At 35.0% G+C, this 20,314-nt stretch overlaps 1 protein-coding gene across 5 annotated transcripts in view; it reads right to left on the reverse strand.

The window, feature by feature from the left end:
• The window catches only part of LOC144318586 (mitochondrial adenyl nucleotide antiporter SLC25A24-like), a 49,813-nt gene that overhangs the window by 9,849 nt on the left and 19,650 nt on the right, over positions 1-20,314 (reverse strand). For all 5 annotated transcript variants that reach the window (XM_077905674.1, XM_077905672.1, XM_077905675.1 and 2 more), the window contains exons 2-6: positions 20,096-20,222; positions 13,773-13,860; positions 12,384-12,495; positions 4,600-4,758; positions 1,890-2,042 (exon numbers count right to left, since the gene is read on the reverse strand). In XM_077905674.1, the coding sequence (XP_077761800.1) occupies positions 1,890-2,042; positions 4,600-4,758; positions 12,384-12,495; positions 13,773-13,860; positions 20,096-20,222 (639 nt within the window). The remainder of the gene's footprint in view (positions 1-1,889; positions 2,043-4,599; positions 4,759-12,383; positions 12,496-13,772; positions 13,861-20,095; positions 20,223-20,314) is intronic.

Raw genomic sequence — 20,314 nt, forward strand, 5'->3', positions numbered from 1 at the left:
TGTAACAATCCTTAGCCCATAGGTGCCTTTCATCAGAGCACCAAACTACATGAGGTCAAAACGGATAGAAGTACAAAGAGAAATAGATGAATCCACTATCATAGCTGGAGATTTCAGCAACCTCTATTAGAAATAGACAGATCCAGAAAAAAAAATCAGTAATGACATAGCTGAACTCAACACCACCATCAATCAACTGATATCCATAGACTATTTCATCTAACAGTAGCAGAGTACACATTCTTCTCAAGCTTACATGGAACATTCACCAAGAAAGACCACATTCTGGCCCATAGCCCACACCTTAACAAATTTAAAAGAATGGATGCTCTAAGACTACAATGAAAATTAGAAATCAGTAATGGAAAGATAATCTTTTAAAATATCAAAATATGTGGAGATTTAAAAACACACTTCTAAATAAAACACAGATCAAAGAAGAAGTCTCAAGAGAAATTTTAAAATATTTTTAACTAAATTAAAATGAAGACACAATTTCTCAAAAGGAGTGAGAAGGAGTACATAGAGGGAAATATATAGCATTGAATACATATACTTAAAAATACGAAAGATCTAAAAATCAGTAATCTGTTTCCACCTCAGAAAACTAGAAAAAGAAGAGCAAATTAAATCCAAAGTAAGCAGAGGAAAAACTATGATAAGAATTAGAACAGAAATCAGTGACATTGAAAATAGAGATTTAATAGAGAAAAATCAACAAAATCAAAAGCTGGTTCTTTGAAAAGTGGTCCTACAAAGTTGGCCTGCTGATGTTAGAACTGGATCACTCACCAGTCACTTAGCAAACAATGGGGTCTTTGTTGGTAAGTGGGATGATGATAATCTATGGTATGCTGTAGCATTATGATTATTAAGGTTCATAGTCATAGTAGCTTAGGATGAAGTACTAGTAGACAGAAAAACATTACATTATGCAGCTGCCCTAATACTTGAACAGCATGGGCATAATTATAAGGATTGTGGAGTTGGCTGATTCTAATTCATTGTCTTAGAAACTCTGAAGGAAGACAATGTCAAGTTGGCTAACTATCTCCTTAAACCATGTTATGAACCCTATAAGGCTTCCATTGCAGCATTCAAAGAGATCCTTATAGACAGCTAAAAATCAGTCCCAGGATATAAATGTAAAGGTAACAGAGTTACTAAGGAAACAATGTAGAGTTTCAAAAGGTCCCCTATGCTAGTAGCAAACATCATTTTGTCTTATTTCAAGAAATTGCCACAGCCACTCCAGTTTTCAGCAACCACCACCCTGCTCAGTTGGCAGCCCTCAACATCCAGGCAAGACCCTCCACCAGCAAAAAGATCACAACAACTCACTGAAAGCTCAGATGATGCTTGGCACTTTTAATTAGAGTATATACATAGGATTTTTTAGACATAATGCTATCATACACTGAATAGACAACAGTACAGTGTAAACATACTTTTATATGAACTAGGAAACCAAAAATTTGACTCACTTTATTGAGCTCATCCAGAACCAAACTTGCAATATCTTCTCAGTATGCCTGTATTTACAGTGACATTTACTGCTGTGTACATTCCAGTTTTCTCTCTCATTAAAGTCTAATTTTTTTAAATTAAATTTAAAATCTGATCTTTGGGATGCCTGAGTGGTTCAGGTGGGTTAAGTGTCTGTCTTTGACTCAGGTCATGATCCCAGGATCCTGAGATCAAGTCCTACATCAGGCTCCCTGCTCAGTGGGAGCCTGCTTCTCCCTTTCCCTCTGCCCCTCCCCCTGCCTGTGTGCTCTCTCCCTCTCTCTCTGTCTCTCTCAATATGAGAAATAAATAAATAAAATTTAAAAAATCATAAAATAAAATTTGATCTTTATCACATAATTCCATAGGCGATAACATTTTACCTGTTCATAGGCTCCAATCTTGAGCGCTGTCTCAGGTGCAATTTTAAAAATATTTACACCATTTCCCCGCCAAAGACAGCGAATTCCTCCTTCTTTTAACATCTGCTCAAAACCGCCAATCAATCTCATTCTCCTTGACTTTGTACTATGAACCTACAAATGAACAGGAAATTTATTTTAAAATTTATTTTGTTGATAATATGTCATTGATGTTATTATTGCTAATAAAGTAATGATGATACATAAATGTATACATCTATGAACTTCAATGCCATTTTCATTGTCCTTTAGAGACATATAAAATTGATAGATTATTTCTGTTGTTGTTGTTCCCAAATACACACTTTAATCTTATATATCAAAGAGAACAACTTAAAGAAAACAGGAATAACTTAATTATCAGAAAATTTTTGCATACACAAAATGTGTTGTTGCTGCTAAAATTAAAGAGTACACTGAAATATGCACTGAGAAAGGAATGGAGGAAAGGACATCAAATTTTCAATAGTGGATACTTCTAGGTAGCAACCTGTTATGGCTTCAACTTTGTCCCCTTGAAATTTCTATGTTGAAGTCCTAATGCCCATTACCTCAGAATGTAACCTTATTTGAAGTTAGGGTCTTTACAGAGATAATCAATTTATAGTAAGGTCTAAAAGTGTGCCCTAAAATCTGATATGATTACTGTCTTTATAAAAAAGGGAAATTTGGACAGAGACATGTACAGGGCGAAGGCAATATGAAGAGACATAGAGAAAAGACAGCCATCTATGAACCAAGAGGAGAGGCCTGGAACAGATCCTTTCCTCACTGCCCTCAAGGAACCAACCATGCAGACACCTTGATCTCAGACTTAGAGCTTTCAAAACTGTGAGACAATAAAATTCTGTTGTGTAAGCCAGTCAGTATGTGATATTTTGTTAGAGCATCCTTGGCAAACCAATACAAAAGGATTACAGGTCATTTTTAATGTCTTCCTTTATACTTTTTGTAGTTTCCCATTTTTTCTAATGTATTATTTTATAATAAAAATAATATTATTATTTATTTTTAAGAAAGTTAAAATTAGAACATTAGTAAAACACCCTCTTATCTCAAATATATGAGAATAATAATGAGAAAGCAAAGTGAAATGGGCATTCTCATGTCCTGTGTGAAGAAAAAGTCTGGAATAGAATTTAACAGTATACACATATGTACACACACACAGCCTTAAAAATGTTCATAGCATTACTTAACTTCTAGGAATTCTTTCTAAATAAGTAATCTTAAATACAAAAAAAAAGATTTACAAGCAATGATGTTCATCATTATGAACAATTCCGAATTATAATTTAAAAAATTTTAAAAACCATGTACATGTCCAAGAATAAGAAAAAACAATAAAAAATTTAATATGACACATCTACTTGAAATAATACAGTCATTAAAATCTATACCTGAAGAATACACAAATATTTGAAATATTTGAAGAATATTTGAAATAACATGAAAACATCCTCATGCTATACTGTTAATCACAAAAACAAAAAATAATATATAAATTATTCATAAGGTGAGCACTGCTACTGAGTAAGGGGCATTCTTTCTATAGACACAGGAGATCTGGAGAAAGAAAGCCCAAATCTGTTCAGGGTTGCATTTTGGATCAGACCTGAGTGTTCTCAACTTGGTAATTGTAAAAAAGGACAAAAAAGGGTATTTCTAGGCTGATACTACTGTGCCTCATCACCTGGTGCCCCACAAAAGCTAGCAGGATCTGCAAACTTTTTAATCTCTGCAGAAGGTGATGCCCACCACTATGTTGTCAGAAAGCCTGTGAACAAAGAGATGTGAAACCCAGGACCCAAGGGCCCAGCATTCAGCGTCTCATTGCTCCATGTGTCCTGAGACACAAATGATGCCTCTGAAGAAACAACGTGCTAAGAAAAATAAGGAAGAATCCACAGAACACGCTAAACTTTTGGCTAAGAGAAGGAAGGAAGCCAAAGGAGAATTTCAGGAAGCTTGTTGAGAAATGGAGGCTATCACCTCTGAGAGCTCCTACCTCTATATCTGAGTCTATCAGAAGTAAGATTTTCTAAGAATAACAAATAGAGATCAGACAACAATTAAAAAACCTATTCATAATCCATTACCAAACGTCACCAAGGTTACCAAAAAACGCAAAGACAATAAAACACCCAGGTATATGAATTTAATTACAAATTTAAACTCACTAGATTGTGAGTTGTTAATTTTTATACCCTTGTGACGAAAGTATTCAGCAAATACTAAATTTTGACAGTTCACAGATTAAACTATGCACTATTTTAAAACTACTATTGACAATTCATTATTCAGTAAAATAAAGATAATTAGACAACATTACCTCTAGTGAAATATCAATCAATAGTACACTCTAGGTAACTTATTTTCCAATTCCTAAAAATATGCTTTATACTTAAATAGTACAATAGAACCATGCTATTATGTAGTTGCCAGGGTCTATAGATAATCGATTAATAAGACTAATTGTATCTTATCACTTCTTTGATATATTCAGTTAGAGTTCTGAAAAAACTTCTAGTAGAGTGTTCTATTATTACTTCAAATAAAAATTAATTTAAATAGCACACAAGCATCCTTAAGAAAATTAAGAAATATTTTAATATTACAAATAAGAAAATTTACATTTTCAGAAAAATGTGAAATTTTAATGAGAAACTACCTGCATTATGACTTTCAAGCGGTCAAATGGTGCTGTGCATGTCCTTGCAACTGCACCAGCTATTCCTCCTGCCACCAAACGCCTCCACCAATCTCCAGAACGCTTTTCTTCTTCAGTAAATTCATCTGGAATAGATATACTCTCCCCTATGTCAATTATCTGATGAAATGTAAATATGAATTACACAATAAAGAAAAGTATAAACTCTTGGTAAATTAATAGGATAATTTTTTAAAGGATAACTTTTTACAAAGACCAAAACCCAAAGACTGTTTTCATATCTCACCTCCTGTTAATGAATACTGACAATTTTCTCACCACTTGTACTATACCAAATGATTTTTTTTTAATTTTTTTATTTATTTATGATAGTCACAGAGAGAGAAAGAGAGGCAGAGACACAGGCAGAGAGAAGCAGGCTCCATGCACCGGGAGCCCGACGTGGGAATCGATCCTGGGTCTCCAGGATCGCGCCCTAGGCCAAAGGCAGGCGCCAAACCGCTGCGCCACCCAGGGATCCCCCAAATGATTTTTAATAATACATTCACATATAGATTTAAAATCTGTAAAATACATTCCTATTAAATTAGAGTTATTAATTTTAAATTATCAAGCTATTTAGATTCATCTTTTCCATGAAAAATGTAAACTCTCAGGCAGGGATCATGTCCTAGTCACACAGCACAATGCCTGCCACACAATATGTTAGGAATAAATGCTTAATTAAGTTTCTCTATTTTATTTCAAATTCTCTCAAATTCCACTATGTACTTACCTATTCTGTCAGAATTCGAGAGTGGTAGTTTATACGCTTTAACTTCTTTCTCTATTATTTACATTGACTCTTCTCTCAAATGACAATTTTGTTTTTAAAACTCTGGACTCGAACAGCGTTTGCATTTCACTTTGTTTTTAGTCATCATACATATTTTTGCTAAGATTAGCCATTTTTTACTAAATGTTGAGGCAATGTGACTCCCTGGTGAGAGTGTCACACTGAACGCAGAGGATCTAGGTTTCGTTTTTCACTTGTCAATCACTAGGTTTCAAGTGACAAGTCAATTCCCTGCTTCTTAGTTTTCCCACCTTCATTTATGCATTCATTGAGTGTCCCCTTCACAAGTACCATTCCACCTCAGGACTTTGTCCTTGATTTTCCATTTACCTAGGACATTTCTCCTTGGCTCTTTCCATGGAGTCCTCTCTAATACTTAGCACAATACTAATTAATTCATTTCCATCTTTTGCTTGTTTCCTCCTTTAGAACATAAGCCTGAGAAGAGCAGCAATGTGGTCTTTTTTGTGCGTGGTTGTATACCTTGCACTTTGGTCAGTGGAGATAAGTGTGCTGAGTAAATATTTGCTGAATTAATTAACACATCAGGTGCTGGACTGTGTATTCATAATATGGTGCAGAAATTAGTTTCTTTACTCTGTGATCTTACAGTATAATACAAAAGACAGGAAAGGAAACAAGCAGTTATAATACAGAGGAATAAGTATGGTAACAAGGGTAGCAAAAAGAGTGTCTTAACACAGTACAGAGATATTTAATGGAGTGTAGAATTCTTTTATTTTTGTGGTGGGAGGAGATGAGTGGAACTGTCAAGGTACACTTTTTACGTAAAGTGACTTAGAAGTAGCAAAGTAATATGAATCCAGGTATTCTGACTTCAAAGGTTGCTTTCTTTTTTTTTTTTTTAATTTATTTATTTATTCATGATAGACACAGAGAGAGAGAGAGAGAGAGAGAGAGGCAGAGACACAGGCAGAGGGAGAAGCAGGCCCCACGCTGGGAGCCCAATGCGGGACTCGATCCCGGGACCCCAGGATCGCGCCCCGGGCCAAAGGCAGGTGCCAAACCGCTGAGCCACCCAGGGATCCCCAAAGGTTGCTTTCTTGTCCATCACACTGTACTATCTCCCTATAGGAGTAGGGATTAACCAACGGAATGTTCTAGGCAAAGAAAATAATTTGTTCAAAGACAGCAGATATTCTAAGAACTGCAAGACTATCTATAGGGATGGAAAGAAGGTAAAGCAAGGCTAAAGACTTTAGAATAATGTTGACATTTCTGGCTTGGGCAACAAGGAAGGTGATGACATCATTCAGTGAAATGGTAAAAGAATGTCTAGGGGACAAATGATGTAGTATATGTTTGAGGTGTCCCAATTAATATCCAATAAATGCTTGCACATGTAGAATGAAGGTGTGCTCCAAAGACATAAGATTTGGAGCAATCGGGATCCCTGGATGGCGCAGCGGTTTAGCGCCTGCCTTTGGCCCAGGGCGCGATCCTGGAGACCCGGGATCGAATCCCACGTCAGGCTCCCGGTGCATGGAGCCTGCTTCTCCCTCTGCCTGTGTCTCTGCCTCTCTCTCTCTGTGTGACTATCATAAATAAATAAAAATTAAAAAAAAAAAAAGATTTGGAGCAATCAATTGGCCTGTATCTGGTAGCTCAACGTGGAAGAGTAAGTAGGATTGCCTAGAAAAAAATGTACAGAGTGAGAGGCAAGGAAGGTTGAAAATAGAACATAGAAGAAAACTAATATATGAGACAGGCTGAGGAGGATGATCCTCAAGGGAGACAGAAAAGTAATGACAGAGAGGTGGGAAGAAAGCCAAGAGAATGCACTGCCAAGGAAGCCAACTGAAGAGAACATTTGAAAAGAGAAAGCAGGAAGATCTAGAAAATACCCACTGAACTAACAGTAGGGAGATTGGATTGGTAAAAGAATTTCTATAAAGTAGTGAAAGCAAAGCCAGTTAGTTGAGAAGTGAATGAGAAGTATAGCTGTGAAGAGAGAAAAAAGATAAGGCAGCTAGAGGGGACTTCAGTAGGATTACACTTTTTAAAAATGGTACTGACTTAAATATGTTAAATCTTGTGCTTAAATGCAGGATATTTAAACGCAAAAATAAAGGAGATAATGCAGAGGCTAAGGCCTCTGAATAAGTCAAAGATGAAATCAAAGGGGAAATGAAAAAAATACCTTGAGACAAATGAAAGCACAACATACCAAAACTTATGGCACACAGCAAAAGCAGTTCTTAGAGGGAAGTGCATAGCAATACAGGCCTACCACAAGAAACAAAAAATCTCAATCTAAATTTAAACCTTAAAGAACTAGTATTATGCTAAGTGAAATAAGTCAGATAAAGACTGACCATATGATTTCACTCATATGTGGAATTTAAGAAAACAAAACAGATGAACATAGGGTAAGGGAAGGAAAAATAAAATTAGATGAAAACAGAGAGGGAAGCAAACTCTTAACACAAGGAAACAAACTGAGAGTCACTCGGGCGGGGGGAGTGGATGGAGGGATAGGATAGCTGGGTGATGACCAAAGTGAGCAAAAAGAAGGAAATAATAAAGATCAGAGCAGAAATAAATGAAATAGAGACCAAGAACAAAAACAAACAATAAAAATAAAAGATCAACAAAACTAAGTGCTGTTTTTTAAGAAAAGATAGACAAAATTGGCAAACCTTAGCTAGACTAAAATGAGAGAAGACTCAAATAAATAAAAGCTAAAACAAAAGAAGAGGCATTACAACTGATACCACAGAAATACAATGGGTCATAAGACACTACTTTGAACAATTATATGCCAATAAGTTGTATAATCTAGAAGAATTAGGGAAATTCCTAGGCACATACAACCTACTAAGACTGAATCATGAAGAAACAAAATCTGAACAGACCAATAATGACAAAGCAAATTGAATCACTAATCAAAAAATCTCCCAACAAAGAAAAGCCCAGAACCAGATGGTATCACTGGTGAATTCTACCAAAATTTAAAGAAGAATTAATGCCAATCATTCCCAAACCCTACCAAAAAAATTAAAAGAATGGAACCCTTCCAAACTCATTTTTGTAATACCAGTATTACTCTGATAATAAGGTCAGACAAGGACACTACAAGAAAACTACAAACCAATAGCCCTAATGAACAAAAATATCAGCAAATAGAATACAATGGCATATTAAAAGGATCACAATAAATGGGATTTATCCTTGGAATGCAAAGATGGTTAAACATACACAAATCAAAAAATGTGATATATCACACTAACAGAATTAAGGATAAAAATCATATGATCATCTCAATAGATGCAGAAAAAGCATTTGACAAAATTCAACGTCCTTTCCTGATTAAAACTATAAAAGAATTGGGTATAGAATGAATATAACTCAACATATTAAAGGCCATATATGACAAGCCCATAGCTAACATAATATTCAATGATTAGAGGTTGAAAGCCTTTCCTTGAAGATCAGGAACAAGATAATTGGTGACTATTCTTCTCACCAATCCTATTCAACATAATTCTGAAAGTCCTAGCCACAGCAGTTGAGCAAGAAAGAGAAACAAAAGGAATTTAGGAGCACCGGAGTGGCTCAGTCAATTAAGCTTCTGACTCTTGACTTCAGCTCAGATCATGATCTCAGGGTCATGACACTGAGCCCCGTGTCAGGTTACATACTGAGCATGGAGCCTGCTTAAGATTCTCTCTCCTTCTTCCTCTGCCCTTCCCTACACACTCTTTCTTGGAAAAAAAAAAAAAAAAAAAGGCAGCCAAATCAGAGGGAAAGTAAAATTGTCTCTGTTACAAATGATATGGTATTACATATAGAAAATCCTAAAGACTCCACCAAAAATCTGTTAGAACTAATCAATGAAATCAGTAAGGTTGCAAGATACAAAATCAATATATAAAAATCAGCTGCATTTCTATACACTAACAACAAAATATCTGAAAAAGAAATATAAAAAACAATTTCATTTATAATAGCATCAAAAACAATAAAATACTTAGGAAAAAATTTAACCAAGGAGGTAAGAGACTTGCACACTGAAAACTAGGTAATATTGATAAAAGAAATTGAAAATGACACAAATCAATGGAAATATATACTATGCTCATGAATTGAAAGAATTAATACCGTTAAATGTCCACATGCCCAAAGCCACCTATACATTCAATGCAATCCCTAACAAAATTCCAATGGCATTTTTCACAGAAATAGAAAAAAAAAATCCTAGAATGCACATGGAAACACAAACTCCAAATAGCCAAAGCAAACCTGAGAGAGAACAAAGCTGGAGGCAATATACTCCTTGATTTCAAGCTATACTACAAAGCTATAGTAAAGAAAATAGTATGATACCAGACCAAAAATAGATACATAAACCAATGGAACAGAATTGAGAGCCCAGAAATAAACCCTTACATATACAGTAAACTCATATTTGACAAAGGAGCCAAGAATATTTAGTGGACAAGGAATAGTGTCTTCAAAGAATGATGTTGGGAAAACTGGATAATCACATGCAGCAGAATGAAATTGGATCCCTACGTTAAACCCCTCAGAAAAATTAACTCAAAATGGATTAAAAACTCAAACATAAGATCTGAAGCTGTAAAACTCCTTAAAGGAAACAAGGAAAAATGACCTTTACGTGGGTCTTGGCAATGGCCTTTTGGATATGACACCAAGAGAATAAATAACAAAAGTAAACATTAGACAAATCAGTCAGTTAAGTGTCCAACTCTTTATTTTTGCTCAGGTCATGATTTCAGGGTCCCTCCCTACTTGTCTCCCTCTCCCTCTGCCTCTTCCCCTGCTTGGTTAAGTATGCACACTCCCTCTCTCTCTCTCATAAATAAATAAAGCATTAAAAAAAGAAATCAGGATCTCAAAAAGATACCTGTACCTCCATGTTCACTGCAGCATTATTCACAATAACCGAGTTAGGAAAATAACCTAAGTGCCATAGATGAATAAATAAAGAAGCTGCCATATACACAATGGATTATTATCCAGCCATTAGAAAGAAGAAAAATCTGCTATTTGCAACAATTTGGATGGTCCTCAAGGGTATTATGCTAAATGAAATGAATCAACCAGAGAAAGACAAATATATTTTATGGCATCACTTACATATGGAATCTAAAAAAGCCAAATTCATAGAAATAGTAGAATGGTAGTTACCAAGAGCTGGGGATTGAGGGAAATGAGAAGGTGTTGGTCAAAGGACAAAAACCTCTGGTTATGAGGTGAATAAATTCTGGGGACCTAACATACAGCATGGTGATTACAGTTCATAATGTACTGAAAGTTTCTAAGAGAATAAATCTTAAATGTCCTCACCACAAAAAAGAAATGACAATTATATGAGGGTAATGAAGGTGTTAACAACCCTACTGTGGCAACCATTTCACAATACATAAGTGTATCAAATATCAATGTTGTACACCTCACACAATGTCATATGTCAATTCTATCTCAACAAATCTTGAAAAAAATAGACAAAGATAAAAACAAACAATTCATAGAAAAGAACATGTAACTCTCTAGTGTTTCTATGAAGACATGTTAGGAATGAACATTAAGACAAAATACCACCTTATACTCAACAGAGTGAAAATAATAGAAAATTTGATAATACCAAGCAATTTGTAGAGAAACAGGAACCTTCATGCATTGCTGGTGGGAATGTAAGCTGGTATATAAAGTCATTTGGGAGGTAACATGGCTATCTTTCTTAGGATTAAGACCAGATAACCTCATAAAATTTGCAAAGGCATAATATATCCTTTTGATTCAGAAATCCAGGTGAAATTCTCTAAGGTACAAAAGAGGAAAGTTTGCATTTATAGATTTATTGATTTATTGATTTATTTGATGAAGCTGGAGAAAATCTAGATGTCTATTACTAGGGAATGGATAAAGAAGAGTGCTAAATGCATCCTATGTAGTAGTTAAAGCAATAAACAAGGTGAACACATAATATCAAGGACAAATTTTAAAATCATAACGCCGAGTGAACAAATCAAGAAATCAATTGTGGCCTTTAGCAGACTACTATCTGTCTAAATTAAACACACACACACGAAACACTACATGATTCCTAAGAATATATACATATCGAAGACACAGACTATACATGTTAGAATAAGTACCTATCATAATAAGTAACATTTATTGAAGATAAATGTTACCTGCCCAGCTCTTTTCTAAATTCACTAATGTACTAATTTAATTCTCAAAACTCTTACCATTGTTATCTCCAGTATATAATTGAGAAAACTGAGGCACAGAGGGGTTATATAGCTAGTGGTTGACAGAAATGAAGCTCAGCCCTAGGCATCTGACTCTGAAACCTCTGCTCTTCATCCTGCCCTATAGTATCCATGAGAGGGATGCAAATAGTAGCCATGAATAAATGATTAACTTAACCCTCTGCATCTGAGATCTAAAAAAGAAAAAAGTGTTTTATTATAAAACCTCATCTGTCCCCCACAACTCTGAGTCAAGTGCTTACATAACAAGAACAGATAGATTATACATTTATTCCTTTCTGATTCTGAAATTTTGAGTCTTAATCTTTTACTTTACATTTCCTAGGACAGAAAGCTGAGTATATCATTCCTGATATACTCTGTGAAAAAGAGAAAAGTATATTATTTTTCCACTTTCCTAGGACAGTTAACTATATCAGAGTAATTCTCAACACAAAGTAGACCCTTTCAGTAAATGAGTATCTACCGTAAGTTCTAAGTTTTAGCAGACAAAGAAACTGTAATAGCTACGTTTGTACATATAATACTAACACTCTTTGCTCAACTAGTAGAACATTATAAGGAGGGAATAGTGTTGTTATTTTAGCCACTGAGGCTGGAAGTATTATAAAGATTATGTAATCATAATAACAGATATGACATTTGTGGCAAAAAGAAAAATAGAGCAAAATATAAAGCAATCTTACAGTAGAATGCTTCCAGAAACGAGCAATTTCATCAATATTTGTTGCAGGATGAAGTAAAAAGTAGTACTTCCATTCATCCCAGTCTACTGTCAATGTTCCATCACCATCGATGCTGGAATTTAAAACAAAAATAGTGCTTATAACATTTATAACAAATACTCTAAAAATAAGTACTAAGTATAAGAATTACTATTGAACATTTTAAAAGTTTCTAAGACATATCTTATGTTAATTGTTCTTACATAGAGACAACCTAAGTGTCTACTAATGGATGAATGGATAAAGAAAATGTGGCATGATGCACACACACACACACACACACACACATATACACATGTGCACTTGCTGTGGAATATTATTCAGTCACAACAAAGAAGGAAATCTAGCCATTTAATACAACATAGATGGAACTTGAGGGCATTTTGCTAAGTGAAATAAGTCACACAGAGAAAGACAAATACCATTTGATCTCACTCATAAGTGAAATCTTAAAAAAAGAAAGAAAGAAAGAAAAGAGCTCATAGATACAGACAACAGATTGGTGGGTGGCTGCCAGAGGCAGAGGTTTAGGGGATGAATGAAATGGGTGAAAAAGGTCGAAAGTTACAAACTCCAGTTCTAAAATAAGTAAGTCATGCGAATGTAATGTACAGCATGTAACTATAGGTAATATGCCATACTGCATATTTTTAAAAGTTGCTAAGGGAGTAAATCTTAAAGGTTCTCATCACAAGAAAAAAATTTTAAATACATATGGTGACAGATGTTAACTAGACTTACTGTGATAAAAATATATATATTACATTGTACACCTGAAACTAACATTACACATCAATTATACCTCAATAAAATATAAATAAATTTAAGTTTTAACTACAAAAAATAGTTTCTTATATGATAAGTTTCTAATCACAAAAAATAATAGTAATAAGAGAGGAAACTTTGGAAGGGATGGATATGTTTATGGCATAGATTGTGGTAATAGTTTCCTAGGTATATACTTACCTCCAAACTTATCAAGTTGCATATATTAATTATGCACAGCTTTTTGTACATAAAAAAATTAAAAATTTTAAAAATCAATTGCTCAAGCAAATTACACCTATTCTTTAAACTAAAAGCAGGGAGAATTTTATTCTAGGAACTCTATAAAGTATGTACACTTTATTATTTAGTCAACAGTATTCTCATAATTCAATAAATTCCTTAACAATCTTTCTTATAACTCTGTCAATAAAAGCTGATATTATCAAACCTAAAAAGGCAGGCAGGCAGACGGGAAAGGAGGGAGGCAGGGAGAGAGGGAGGAGCTACACCTATAGCAATTACTTTCTAACATGGAATATTAAATAAAAATTAAAACTATCAAAAATAAAGATAAGGGCTGACCTTTGTAGAATTTTTTTTGCCTGAGCTTCAGAAATATGCATACCCAGTGATTTCAAAGCAGCAATTATTTCTGAAGTTTCTATTATTCCTTTAAAAAGTGAAAAAATATCAAATTAAAGTATCTTAAAAGATAACAAGGCAAAATATACTTAGAATACAATAGTCTTTTAAAAGCCCATATTTTTTTACCTGTATTCCCATACTCACAATAAAAAGGCTAAAAGCTCTGAAAACTACATGACTTTTTATAAATTTGGCACCAAAATTTATTTGGTAGTCAATTATTTATCTGATTTTGTGTGATCATTCATTTGTTTCACTGAAGAAATGTTCATGTATATAATTGCACTGTGATGCTCCAAACCCCACTTGGAGTATTATATATCATATATGCACTATATTGCTTTTCTCAAAACCCAAATTCTAAATTTCTAAATACATTTTACCCTAAGGGTTTCCATAAGAGACTGTGCATCTGCAACAGATCTAGATTATTGTACCTACTTGGAAAAAAATTAAAGAGCTAACTCCAAAGAGGTAAGTTTTTAAAGAAATAACATACCTAAAATACAATACAACGCAAACTTTAACACAACCATATCCTGTGTTAAATAACTTGAATCAACTGATATATTTAATACAAGCCTGCTATGCATCACAATCTCATGCTACTGAATGTTGTGAAGGAAAAATTAAGCATTCCATATGCTCCTCAAACTCCAAAACACTTAACTCATCGTGTCACTCTCCAAGTCCAAAAAATCTTTGATCCCTCCCTTGTGTAAAACAAATAAGTGAGGCTACTCAATGTTTTACAATATAAGGGCATTTTCATGTTTAAAAAAAAATCAGCCTAATGTAACCTAGTTGAAAAATATATAACAACAAAAAACTACTATAAACTCAGTCACATCTTTATTTTCTATTTTATGAACCATGGCTGTGTCTGCATACATTTATAAATAGCATACATATGTATTAGCCCATAGACAAAGCCTAGTATTTGTGCATAGAATTGTGATCACTCCAAGGCCCCTAGTGTTCCAAGCTCCACAGGGTAGAATTTACTGGTCTATTCCTTAACCTAGAAATCAAATTTTTCTCCAACTGGGGAAACAGAATCCTCTGCTTTATATCCCATTACAATGTTCGAACACTATATTAATTAATTTGATAATTTAAAAAATTTTTGAAAGTGTACTATTAAAATCACTATGTTAAATGTGAGAGAAGCCAGAGATTAATAAAACAACAGCCCTTGAGGAGCTTGTATGGATGAACTTACTTATTTTAAAAATATATCACTCTGTGCCAAATATATGTTACAGAAAGGTTATGAATAAAAAGTACTGCAGGGATAAATAAGAGTTAAAAGTCACAGATGAAGTACTATAATGGATAAACAAGAGATCACCAAAGAAACAAAAAACATTTTTCAGCAAAAGGTACAGTATGAGCAAGGTACACTTACTTGTTTAACAAAGATTGATTGCAAATTTACATACGGTACTAGAAAGCAGGATAATAGCTACTTTGAAGGGTGGTAGTGATTTGGATGGGATGTAAAAGGGACATTCCTGAGATGCTAGTAATATTCTGCTTCTTAATCTGGATGCTGTTTTCATGCTGTATGTTTATCTCAGAAAAATTTGTGGAGCTTTTACTTAGAATTTATGCACATTGCTATATATATTATATGTCAATGAAATCTTCCCCCAAAAATAGTAAGTTAGGGCCAAACTTGAAATGCCATATTAACCAATTCTCACCTTGACAATTTCCTAATTCTGCCTTTGTTCAAACTATAATCTCTCTGCTCAAGAAACCCTTTGGGTTTTTTTGTTTTTTTAAATATTTATATATTTATCTGAGAGAGAGAGAGAGAGGAGAGAGAGCATGTGAGTAATGGGAGAGGGGGAGAGAGAAAAACTAAAGTACACTCACTGCTGAGCATGGAGCCCAACACAGGGCGCCATCCCATGACCCTAAGATCATGACATGAGCCGAAAGCAAGAGTTGGATATTCAATTGACTGAGGCACCCAGGTGCCCCTAAAGAAGAAAGAGGAAAGAAAAAAAGCCCCTCAGCCTTTTTTTTTTTCTGTTTATGTATTGATTCAGCACAAAACTAAATTGTCCCTGGGCACAATAAAGCTCTTCCTATATTGCTTCAACAGCAACTATCAAAGTCTACCTTTTGTGTCTTTATTATTAATTTACCCAAAATTGTTAACTTCAGAACTCTTTTGTTAACACAAATCCAAGTGCAACAGTTCACATATAGTGCTCAAAAACTGTTTACTTGATTGAACTAAAATACATCAAGCAATTTTTACCTGAAAGAAGCTAAAATTCCAAGCTAAGATGTAGAAAAAAATTAGGTAATGAGATCCAGAATATGATGAAGGCCTATGAACTAAAGATTCAAAGTTGTCTTTAATTATTTGCAGCAAATTTTCACTGAGAAGATAGACTTGAAATGAATTCAGCAGAATAACAGTAGTTAGATGGAGAGGAGGACCGCAACCATTCCAGCATTGCAATTCCAGGAAGAAATGCAAAATATTCCATTGCTGTACCAGCAATTTATTGCTAAATAACAAACTATCCAAAAAAGGTAACAAACTATCCCAAAATTTAGTGGTTAAAAACGATGTGTTTGATTATGAGTATGCAATCTGAGCTTGATTAAACTTACTGGTTCTTCTGCTGGTCTTGCCTGAGCCCCTCCTGTGAATTTAATCATCTGAAGGTTCGTTCAACTACAGCTAGAAATCCAAGACGGTTTCACTCATGTCTGTTAGTTAGCTCAGATGGAAATGTAGAACAATTGAAAACTAAATGAGCGATCTCTCCAGCTGGGTTGATAGATCTCTTTTCAGGTGGCTCAGGATGTGAAGAAAGAGAATTCCAACAGGACAAGTTTCAATGTACAAGTACTTTTTAAAGCCTTGCTAATGTCCTAATGGCTGAAGTAAGTCAAATGGCCAAGCCTAGGCCTGTATGGTTCACGGCTAACAAAGGCATACATCCTGAGAGATGTGATTCACTGGGAGAGCCAATGGAAAGCAAAATTATTTAACCTTCCTTAGCCTCAGTGTTTGTTCTCACCTCTAAAAATGCAGTTACTGTGATGACTTGTGTAAGACAAAAATAAGACATAGCAAATAAAGTCCAATAAAGTTAGTCCCTTTCCTACCATTTCCTCAATATCCAAAAAAAAAAAAAATCCATTAAAAGAAGAATCTTACTGATGAAATTATGTTCAATAATTACTTCATTCACATCATTATAACCGCATTCCATGGACATTTTGGCTGAATGGGAGCAGGAGCTCAGATACTACTTGTTGAGAGAAGTTAAATAGATCAGATCACATTGGGGCTTGAGCACTTCCTGCTAGTGAGTTTAACAGTACACCAGCCCACATGCATCCTCTTGCCCCCACTGATTGGCATAAGGCCTGGAAGGCCTCCTGGGGGACAGAAAGCAGGTGGTAAAAACTGAATCTTGTCTACTATTAATTTTTAACAAATACAATGTGTAATGAGCTGGGAGAGTCCCAACAGGAACAATGATATCAGGAAGGAAAAGCAGGGGATGATCTGATGTAATGAGCCAGATCCCGTAATAGAACTCAGAAGGAAATGTTGGCTCCAGGGTCAATGACACACACCTGATACCAGAAATTACCCTATCTCAGCCAATATGGAAGCAATTGGGCACTCTGGAAGAAAGTGACTGCATGTTCATATGAATTGAGAAAACTGTACCTTGAGGCCCCAAATATTCTAGTATTTCAGACACTTGATCAAGTATAACAGTGGGGAGGAGTTTCCCAGGGCTGCCACAACAAAGTACCACAATCTGGATAGCTTAGAACAACAGGAATTTGTCTTACAGTTTTGGAAGGCAGAAGTCTGAAAACAAGGTGTCATGTCAGCAGGGCCATGCTCCCTCTGAAGATACCAGAGAAGGATCTATTAGTGCTTGTCTCCTTGCTTCTAGTAGCTGCAGGTATTCCTTGGCTTGTTGATGCATCATCACTTCATCCCTGACTCCATGATACTAAATGGACATTTCACATCATCTTCCTCTGTGCATATCTGCTTCTGAGTTCAAATTTCCCCTTTATATGACACCAGTCATATTACGTATTGGGCACTAATGTCATTTTAACTTATTACTTCTGTAAAGACCTATTTCCAAATAAGGTCACAGTATGAGGTACAGGAGGTCACAGTATGAGGTACAGGAGGAGTATGAGGTACAGGTACAATTCAACACATAACAGAGGATATATTCCCTTTTCCACACAAAAAGCATGCTGGCCAAAGTAAATTGGCTGAGCTCTACACAAAAGTGGTCACTGAAGCAACAATGATGACACAGAAAGAAGGCAGCTCAATCAGACCTAGCACCTCTGCTAGTGCCTAAGCTCTGCAGCTCAGGTGGGCAGTAGCCCTGGGGCCAACAGTAGAGCTTCATACCAACTGTCACAGCTCAAAACAAATGAAGCCCATGGGAATTTGGCAATAGCTCTACCACAATAGTACCTCTGCAGAACTTTGGGGACTGAGCTGTGATATTCCAGTTTGACTAGTCAAGGCAGAAATTCAAAGATCTATATTGCTAATCACTATATTACTTTCAGATTTCCATCTTGCCTCAGAAAAAGTATTTTCTTTATTACTAAGAGCTATAAGCACTGATTTGCAGCTTTACCAGAGACAATAGTAGCATTGTGTTTTTACTAAGGACATTATAATTTCACTGGTTATCTGACACAGTGGATTTTCAGCTTACAAATGATGATCATGGTGGTAATCACCAATAACAGTGAAATTCCAGAATAGCACAAGAGCAGAACTATCCAGCCAAGATCAGCAGCAATTGATGACCAGTTCTAACTGAAAAACATTAGTAAATAGACTAAAGCTTCTGGGTATTATTTCAGTAGCAGGACCCAGAAAGGCCTTTTTCTTTCTGGAAAGTGAATGGAAGCTTGAAGCCCTGAAATTTGGGTATCACAGGTCACTAAAGCCTGCGACATTCATGTTACACTTTGTTTTACCCAAGAATCCATCAGTATGACCCTTATCTGCTGGTACACTTAGAACTGGTACACAGTATAGCTCTCTTGGTACACTTAGAATTTTTCAATTAACAAAAACTAGATTTCTGAAAACTTAAAAATTAATACATATGTTTCCTAAATAGGGTATAATTGGGTTCTAATTACCCACGGTTGCTTAGCCATATTTGGATGCAGAAATGGTGTTCTACTTTTACCTATAGTCTTTCTGATTTAAGGGTTTGTGACAAAGTACACCTTTCCTCTGTAAATCAGCATGGATACTGGCTGCAACACTATGTATAAGAGTACAAGATTGGAAACATCCCAAATGTCTTACAATATAGGAATGATAAGTCAACTCATAAACAGAATATTTCTGGGGATCCCTGGGTGGCGCAGCAGTTTGGCGCCTGCCTTTGGCCCAGGGCGCGATCCTGGAGACCCGGGATCGAATCCCACATCGGGCTCCCGGTGCATGGAGCCTGCTTCTCCCTCTGCCTGTGTCTCTGCCTCTCTCTCTCTCACTGTGTGCCTATCATAAATAAATTAAAATAAATAAATAAATAAATAAATAAATAAATAAATAAATAAATAAATAAACAGAATATTTCAGAGTCATTAAAAACTATGTTTGTGAAGAATATTAAATGAAATGAAAATGCTTACATTATAACATTAAAAGAAAAAAGTAGGACACCAGATGACATGTAGTGTGACTACAATTTCATTTAAAGAGAGAAAGAGAAACCAAGAAAGAAAACGGAAATTAGAAAGTCCAGAAGGAAATATAAAAACACATTAAAATGTTAAAACTGATCCCCACACAGCAGGGTTACAAGTAACTTTAACTTTCTTTTAAGATATTTTCTGTGTTATCTAATTTTCCCGCAACCAAACTATTTTCAAAATCAGCAAGTAAACAATGTCATTTTTAAAATTACCATATACTTTCAGCTCATACATTGCAGAAGAGTGGAGAGGCCTACTCCCTAAGCCAAGGAGCTCTAAATTCAGAGGACAAATTATGTTATTAAAAAAAAAAAGTAACAACACAAAAATTATAACAATATAATAATATATATATAGTTTATATATTATTCTCAGAAACAAAAAATTACTGCTAGATATGTAATAAAAATAACTAAATCATTGATGGTACAAGTCAGTTAAAGGTTGATAAAACAATGTCCTTTGGTACTGACAATTATTAATATTATGCTAATTGGGAATAAAACACAAACACATACCATCATTATTTTTGTCCAGACTATTAAATGCCAGCCTCATTTTTTTCTCGTGGTCTTTAAGGTACTGCATAAATTCTCCAAAGTCCAATCCTGAATCGTCATTGGTATTTCCAGCTTTAAAAATCTCCTACAAGAAAAAAGAAACTCATTGCAGAGATGTACTGCAAGTAGATACACTATAGCATGCTAACATTGGCACATTTCACTCACATTAATTAT

Source organism: Canis aureus, chromosome 8, assembly GCF_053574225.1.
Source record: "Canis aureus isolate CA01 chromosome 8, VMU_Caureus_v.1.0, whole genome shotgun sequence".
Lineage (NCBI taxonomy): Eukaryota > Metazoa > Chordata > Mammalia > Carnivora > Canidae > Canis > Canis aureus.